The following is a 9079-nucleotide window of genomic DNA, read 5'->3' on the forward strand; positions in this document are numbered from 1 at the left end:
TTCCAATTATGAAGAAAAGAGAGGATGAAGCCAATAAACTGTCCACAGTCTGTCTATCCTATGTGAAAAGCCTCTCCAAAAAGATACAAAAGATATGCATCTCATATGACATCAGGACAGTATTCAAGAGTAATACAACACTTCGCAAATATCTCCTTCGGGTAAAACCACCAATAGAAGAGAATATGACCAAAGATTGCATGTACTCCATCCTATGTAGCTGTGGTAGGTTATACAAAGGTGAAACATGTTGCCCCCTCAAAATAAGGGTAGAGGAACATGAGGAGATATTGATAAATCAGGTATAGCTAATCATGTATGGAAAAAATGAAGACTACCTCCCCCTGTGGGAGGAAGTTAAGATAATAGACAGAGAACACCACTGGAAAATACGAAAACTAAAAGAAACAGCACATATTCTAGGACATAATAACCTCCTAAGCAGATTGAGTGCAGATATGAGTAGCATATGGGAACTGGTATTAAGGAAGGATAGGAAAATATTAGATTTATAAGCCCTAAAATTCACTCCATAATTGCACACAGGCATATAGCATAGTGGTTAAGAGCGCTGGCTACTAAACCCCAAGATTCCGAGTTTGATTCCAGGCAGTGAACTGAATAATAATAATAACATTGAAAAATACCTTATGAATGAGAACCCAGGTTCGAAATTTCCACAAGACACCTGATGAAGGCTGGAGAGTATATCAGCCAAAACGTTGTGTTAACAACAAACAAGATCAGGACAAATATCTGTCAAATGTAAATAGTGTAAATAATGTACATAATTCCTCATCTCTTAAATTATTACCATCACTGCCACCACCATTTTGATAGCTGTCTTTCTATAATAAACCAACATGAACATAGCTGTATCAACAATTATCATCACCACCAAAACCATTGTTACCATCTCAACCTTGTTAATGATGAAAATGAGGAGGAAGAGGATATATATATATATATATATATATCACTTCTAACATCATCTAATTTAAGGGACACAGCCTTCTTTTTATACCTCCCTTATCAACCATTACCTGAATCAGTCAACAAGGAAGTCTCTAAATGGTTGCTCTACCTGTTAGAAACACCACCCAAATTTTCCTTTAAATCATACCCTACTTATTTAAACAAGAGACAGATGAGATCCACATACTCCTAAAAATGATCGTGGTTGGAATGCCACTGATCCTGGATCTGCTCAGTCAGGACTAAGCAATAGCAACCATACTCCAATTAGTGATGGAGTCTGAAACACTGTTCAGTGATGATCTGAAGGATTGTAATTGTAAGTTGCTGAAGTTTCTGCCGGAAATGGCTCTCATCTTGGTATCTCTCAATTGTAAACTGCAGAATGCACCTATTATTAGATGTAGCAATTAGGTAAGATGTAGAAAATTCATACTGATGCTAAAATACTGGCTTAATGACCAGAGCAAGATGTTATTGTTTTTGATATTACTGTTGATTTGACAATGACTGCAGATTTTATATTTTCAGAAATTAAAAAAAATAACAACTAGTAATAATATTGCAACTCAGCTGGTTGAGACAACTGACATCTCTCACATGCAGTGTCTTTTTTATACTCCATTATGGAAAAGAAAAAAAAAAGAACTGTTTTCATCCTACAATTTCTAACTACAGTTAAATGAAAGCCTAGAAGAAATAAGTAAGTATTATTGTCAAGAATGTGACAAGTGAATCCAAAGATTCAGTTTTTAGTAATGTGACAGTACTAATAATAAATAACAGAAGTGAGACTTAGATCATTTTGATAACAGAAAAGATATAATCAACTGAACTGAGCTCACAAACTTTAGAAGTATGAAAAAGCAGAATTAACCTATGTTAGATTTCTATCTAGAATTTAAAAGCATGGAACTAAACAATGAGCAATCTAAATCAAATATTTCATTCTTTCTGTCCTCACATGTCATAATAAATAACAGTAATATTGTGTGGGGATGAGCTTGTCAAAAAATGTTTCCTCTGCATGTCATAAAAGGTAACTAAAAGAGGCTGAGGTAGGATTTGAACTCCAACCTCATAAAACAATCGCCAACAACAACTACCCAAAAACAAGGGTTGGAGGGTTGTCACCTGAGTGGTGCAAAGATGTCATTTGCCAAGAGTAGGGAATCACCAACAAATGGTGGATGTAGCAACACACTGTTACAGCACATTCCCCCATACTACTACTATTACTGAGTATTAGGTTCAATAACTTACTTATTAGATCCAATACTACTGAGTGTTAGATCCAATAACTTATACCATCCTCTCCTTCGCAAATAAATAGTATCTGATATCTAAGGAAAACATCTCTAAGAGTAATTATGCAAAAAAATGACAATTACAAAAATATAAAGATTTTAAGAACAAACCTTTTGAACAGTTTTTCTTTGATCAGTTGCTGTATTGTTAACAGAGTCAAGTCCAAGGGATTGACTACCATCTGATACAACACTAAGAGTTCTAGAAGTTTCTAACACTTCACTTTGTTGACTAACATGTGGTGAAGTTGATGGCAAATTGTCCTCACTTTTTTGTTCTACTGGATGCTCTTGCTGTTGCTCACTTTGTTGTTCTTCATTTTCTTGTTGCTGTGGTGATAATGGTTGCTGATATTGCTCACTTCCTTGTTCATCTTGTTGCTGTGATGATTGTTGTTGTTCATCTTGTTGCTGTAATGAATGCTTTCGTTCATCCTGTCGCTTGCTTTCATGTTCTTCATTTTCTTGTTGCTGTAATGGTGGCTGTTGCTGCTCACTTTGGTGTTCTTCATCTTTGTGCTGCTGTAATGATTGTTCTTGTTGCTTGCTTTGTTGTTCTTCAACGTCTTGTTGTGAGGATGGCTGCTGACATTCACCTTGTTGTTGTTTTTGTTGCTGTGGTGATGGCTGTTGTTGCTCACTTAGTTGTTCTTCATCTTCTTGCTTATGTGATGATGATGGTTGTTGTTGTTGTTGTTGTTGTTGTTGTTCTGGTTGAGGTTTTCTTAGCAAGTTGTCAGCTCGTAGTTCAGAATTGTAAGGATGTTGAACACATGCTAGAAGAATAATAGTGAGGATATCGGCTGACTGTAACTCATAAGCACTGTTGCTGTTGGAATAAACAAAACATGGGCTTTAATCTTTCAATGTTTGCTAGTCATTAGGTAAAACATACACTTCGTTTTGGCTGCCCTAACTAATCTTCAAAGCTTAGCCTAAACAAAATCAAAAAGTCTTCCACATGGAGTTAAGCAATGGCTATTATAATTTTTTGTGACTCTAGAAGATCAAGTGGAACACAGTAAAATGGGCATAATATGCCTGACTATGACACTGTCCTCTATAGAACCTATTATTACATAACACTGGTATACATTATGACATACATGTGTTTGATTGTGTGGAATTGAGTGTAAGTCTATTTGGTTTCAGAAATTATGGCATAAAAAGGTAACAAAAACAGTTACTGAGAGGAGATAAAAGCCAAGTGTCTCTATAAGATAAGATACTGAGCCACAAATTGCACAGTTGCACTATGTACACAGTTGCACAAGTTGCACTATGTAAAAGTTAGCATATCATAACAGCTAAGGAAATAACATTTCTATTTTTAAATTGCTTGGTGTGGAAGATGGAGCTGTGCCCTTTCACAGGTCCTCAAAAATCAATGAGATCAATACAGCTGATGCTCTACACTACATCACTGCTACAACCATAGTAACGATCATAGAAATTATATTACTCTGGTTATCTCAGTCTACCTATTTTCTGGTTGAGAGATTAATTGTAAGACAAGAAATCCAATAGAATATATATATATGGCTCCAAATCTGAATTTTCAAAATTAAAAAATAAATGTAAAGAAAACCATTTCACTTATTCCAGCATAAAAAATATATATAAAAAAAAATGTTTCAAAATAAAAAAAAAGTGTAAAAAAAACATACCTGGAATAAAGAGAAAGGAGCTTACCATGCACCAAAAGAAGTGCATGGTTGTTACTTATAGAAGAAACTGAACTGACTTTTTTCACAACCATTTCGAGAAGTTCTAAAGATTTCTCATTAACCACAGAGTTTACATACAACTGTTCAACTGCCTGAAAAAAGAGATGATGAAGATAATAATAATAATAATAATAATAATAATAATAATAATAATAATAATAATAATAATAATAATAATAATAATCATCCTTTCTACTATAGGAACAAGGCCTAAAATTTTGGGGGATGAGTGCTAGTTGATTGCATTGACAACCCCAATGCTCAACTGGTACTTATTTTACAACCTCACAAAGATGAAAGGCAAAGTCAACCTTGATGGAATTTGGACAAAAAGTGGGAGGAAATGTCACTAAGCATTTTGCCCAGAATGTTAACAATTCAGCCAGCTTGCCATCTTATTGATAGTAATGATAATGCAGGTGCGATTCATTACCTAAGTAAAAAGATATTTAATTGCAAGGAAGAGATATAATTGATTAAATTGACACAGAATGTATTTAGCATTTAATTAATCCCTTCAAGGAATGTAAAGCAAAGTTTACCTCAGCAAGATTTGAGCTCAGAACTTAGGGAGACAAAGCTAAATACTTCCGAGTATTTAATCTGATAATATACATGTCAGGACATTTGTGAATTTCTCAACAGAATTAGCAATGTATAAAAAGCAAAAATTGCTAAATTTAGTAAATTAAGTAACAAATTCAGCTTACTAGAATACTTTTACCTTACAGTACAGATTGCATCAGCAAAACATCAAACTGAAATTATGTTGGCATCTTATATCATGTTAATGCACTAGATAATACATTGGGTCTCTATTGTACCTACTATGCTTCTAAGTTTTGAGCCAAATCTTTCAGCTTTGTTTATTGTCTCTACCATCCTGTTTTTAGCATTCAACAATAGTGCTACCTACTTTTACTTTCATGTCTCTCACTTCAAGGTCTTTTCTCCTAAAAAACAGTTGAAACTAAGCTGTCTAGACCTATATATGTAAATCATTTCAGGAGTACCTATTTTCAAATAAATCCAGTTTTGTCTCTGTTTCTTTTATGTTTGTACAAGCATTACAGTTTGTATAAGCATTACTTTCCTGGAGAATTATGATAATGAGAAAAGAATTGAAAGATTGACTCTGTTATTTAAGTGACATACCTCCATTAGAAAGGACTGCTCTTCTTGGACAAGGTGGCACCATGTCCTGAGAATTTGTGTTAAATAATTCTGTCTTTCTCTTTGTTCATGCAATCTTTTTGGTTTTATTCTATGAAAAAGGATTGAAGAAGAAATTAAATTGAATGAAATTCTAATGTAGAAATTTTCAGACATTTTCTTACAAGTTAGTCACTGGTACTTTAGATTTCCCAAATCAATATCCTTCCCTTTTTAACTCATTTTGTGTACACATTCCTCATCTTTTCATTGTCCCAAAATATTTATTAAACAATTTATTATTTGTTTTCTCCTTATAACTGCTTCTTTTAATAATTATCTTCACCTGCCCATTTTTTAAAGCATTGCCCACAACAATTTCTTCCAGTTATTCCTGTCCAAGAGTCTAGCATAATTTCAAAAAGCCTCAACACCACCATCCTACTGCCTCCCCCAACCCATCCTGGCCTAACTAATGTGTATGTGTGGGGGGATGTCAGAGAGAGAGAGAGAGAGAGAGAGAGAGATTATCAACACCTAACCATCTAGCTAGGAAACCAATACTTTATTTATTTCAATATCTAGTATAGATCACAGAGAAAGTCATGGCCCAATTGATCCATGGTAGAATAGACCTGGATGAGATGCAGTTTGGGTTTTCCCCAGAAGAAGCCTCTTAGATGCAGTCTTTCTATTGAAGCAACAAAAGGGGAAAAACCTGGCTAAAAATAAACTGTTGCACCTGGCTTTCATTGATTTGAAGAAAGCATTTAACTGGGTACTACATTCAGTAATCTGGTGAGCTCTGAGGAAACTAGGTGTAGATGAATGGCTTGTGAGGGTGATTCAAGCTATGCACAAGGATGCAGTATGTAAAGAGAGAGTTGGCAATGACTTTAGTAATGAATTTAGTATGATAGGAGATCACAGTCTTACAAGCCATCATTGAGGAGTTTCAGACTGGCTGTCCAGTGCTCATGATCATGTTCACATAGCAGAATCTAGCGAAATTAGAGAAAGAATTTCAGGCATGGAAGCTAAATCTGGAATTGAGAGGCCTTAATGTAAACCTTGCAAAAAATGAAGGTTTTAGCAAGTAAGAAAGAAGACAAGAGCCCAGCACCTTCAGGGAAATGGCTTTGCACAGTATACATAAAAGGGGTAGGTATAAATTCAATATGCTGTACTCAATGTAAGTTATGGACACACAAAAAAATGTAGTGGAATCGCCAGCAGACTATCCAAGATTGTAAGCTTTGTATGTGATAGTAGATGCACTGGAGCAATGTGTATGTGCACACTGGAAATTGAGTCTCTTGATTGTCCAGATGACTCATTAGAAGTAGTTGGTAGTTTTTGTTACTTAGGAATGTAATTAGTAAGGGAGGTAGGTGTTCTGGAAGTAAAGTAGTAAGAACTGTTTGGAGAAAATTTAGGGAGCTACTACTCCTGTTGACAATAAAGATCTCTTCGCAAAGGGCAGATTGTATGATGCTCGTGTTAAAACCACAATGCTGCATGGTTGTAAGACATGGGTCTTGAATGTAATGGACTTGAGATGACTGGAAAGAAATGAGGTGAGTATGCACCATTGAATGTGCAATGTGAGTGTGCAGGAAAGAATTAGGTACTGAGTAAAAAAACTGGGCATAAGGGGAATCAGATGTAGTGCTCAAGAAAGAAGAATGCACTGGTATTGACATGTGATGTATATGGATGAGGATAGTCATATAAAGAAGTGCTGGTCACTTAATGTGGTTGGAATTTCCCAGGAAAGGGAAACCCAGGAATACATGGAATGAAGCAGTGAAAGCTGACATCAGGACCTTGAGCTTCATAGAAGAGACGTCAAAGGACCAGTATCTCAAGCAATTTGAGATTCTTGAAAAGACTCATCCTCCTGTTTGCAACTGAGTTCTGGAAATGCTAAGTTTCACTGAGGAGGACAAATCATCATCATCATCATTGTTTAATGTCTGTTTTCCATGCTGGTATAGGTTGGACGGTTTGACTGGGGACTGGCAAGCCAGGGGGCTGCACCAGGCTCCAATCTGATCTGGCAATGTTTCTACAGCTGGATGCCCTTCCTAACGCCAACCACTCCGAGAGTGTAGTGGGTGTTTTTTATGTGCCACCGGCATGGGAGCCAGTCAGGTGGCACTGGCACTGGCCATGTATGGAGGGTGCTTTTTACATGCCACCAGCACAGGAGGCACTGGCAACGACCACATTCAGATGGTGTTTTTTACGTGCCACCGGCATGGAGAGCCAGACAAGCGGCACTGGCAATGAACCACGTATGAATGGTGCTTATTGCATGCCACCAGCATGGGATCCGGTCAGGCAGCACTGGCAACAGCCACAACTACAATTTCCATTTGACTGTGATGTGATTTGATTTTGATTTACTTGACTCAATAGGTCTCCTCAAGCACGGCATGTCACCCAACGATCCAAAAGTACTTTTTAGTGGGCTGGTTATGCGACACAGGTGTAGGCTACGACTGTGATCTCTCTTTACTTACCAGGTCTTCTCAATCATAGAATATCTCCAGAGGTCTCGGTCTTTCATCATTGCTTTATCTACCAGGGCGCTGTCTATTCGGATAGCTGGTCCCTCTACTGGGTCAACATTTGGGATGTTCTCCTCCTCCCATTCATTCTCCACATTCAGCAACCTTTCATAATGGCTTCTCCAAGCCTCTTTCTTTGCAGAATCATTAAAAGCAAGTGCACCATCATCCATGCGGACACATTTCTCTCCTGTGACATGACAATTTTCTCTTATACACTGTCTTGCAATCTGAAATACTTCAGTTCTTGGGTCCTCATGTCACTGAACATTGGCAAACTACTTCTTTTCTGCTTCTCCCTTGGCTATGTATACTTGTCGCCCAGTCTCCCTTCTGGCTATCTGGTACAGTTCCCTGTTACCCTCGTTCTTCCAGGCCTGTTTCTTTGCTCTAATGGCCTTGTCTACCGTATTATTTCATCACCATGTTACCCTAGGTCTGTAAGGGACTTTGCACCAGCTGCAGATTTGGTCTGTGGCACTCAGTAAGATGTTCCGTAGGAATTTCCAGCTACCCTCTATGTCCGAAGTCTGTAGCTCCTCCTCCCTATCATCAAATTTCTCAATGAGGATGTCCCTAAATCTCTGACCATGTGAAGGGTTCTTTAGCTTCCAAATCCTTCTTTTCTGGATTGGTTTGCTTCTTGGCATCCTTCTGGCCTCAAATCTAAAGTCACTAATAAGCATTACCGGGGTTGCAAATATAAGTAAGTAAATCAATAAAGATAGATAAAGGAGAATATGGATAGCAATATGCCAATGTTAGATTAAGTAGGTGGGCAGCTAAACTAGTTGCATTTGTCCCGGGGAGAGAGAAGGAAAAGGAATTGCAGGTATGGTAGAGGATACCTCCAGTGACGGAGGGGGTTTCCGGAGAGAGAAGAGAGGAACAAGCACATCCAGACACACACACGCACACACACAAAGAACAAGCACGTGCATGCACACACACACACACACACACACAGAAGATGAGCACGCACACAGACAAGAACAAGCATGCGCGCATGCGTGCACACACACACACACACACACACACAGAAACAAGCACACACGTACAACCCATTAGCTTTCTCTTTCCACTTCAATATGTCCTTGGATGTTACCAAGTAGTTTGTTGACAAACTTCGAGTCAAGATGAAAGATAGTTGGTGGACAGCTAAACTAGTTGCGTTTGTCCTGGGAGAGAGAGATTAGGAAGTTATATATTGAGGGCCAATTTAAATAATCAGTTTACGAAACTAAATATTAGTAAATAATACATTTAAAAAGTATTAATGATGAATGAATGTATGAAAGATCGAAAATCGAGAGAATAGCTTAGAAATGCATAACTGGGCGTCTGG

The 9079-nt window shown here is 37.4% G+C and overlaps 1 protein-coding gene across 2 annotated transcripts in view; it reads right to left on the bottom strand.

Moving 5' to 3' along the window:
- The window catches only part of LOC106876138 (BLOC-3 complex member HPS1), a 69866-nt gene that overhangs the window by 32279 nt on the left and 28508 nt on the right, over positions 1–9079 (bottom strand). For both annotated transcript variants that reach the window (XM_014924559.2, XM_014924561.2), the window contains exons 4-6: positions 5165–5273; positions 3950–4101; positions 2394–3111 (exon numbers count right to left, since the gene is read on the bottom strand). In XM_014924559.2, the coding sequence (XP_014780045.1) occupies positions 2394–3111; positions 3950–4101; positions 5165–5273 (979 nt within the window). The remainder of the gene's footprint in view (positions 1–2393; positions 3112–3949; positions 4102–5164; positions 5274–9079) is intronic.

This window comes from Octopus bimaculoides, chromosome 14, assembly GCF_001194135.2.
Source record: "Octopus bimaculoides isolate UCB-OBI-ISO-001 chromosome 14, ASM119413v2, whole genome shotgun sequence".
Classification (NCBI taxonomy): domain Eukaryota; kingdom Metazoa; phylum Mollusca; class Cephalopoda; order Octopoda; family Octopodidae; genus Octopus; species Octopus bimaculoides.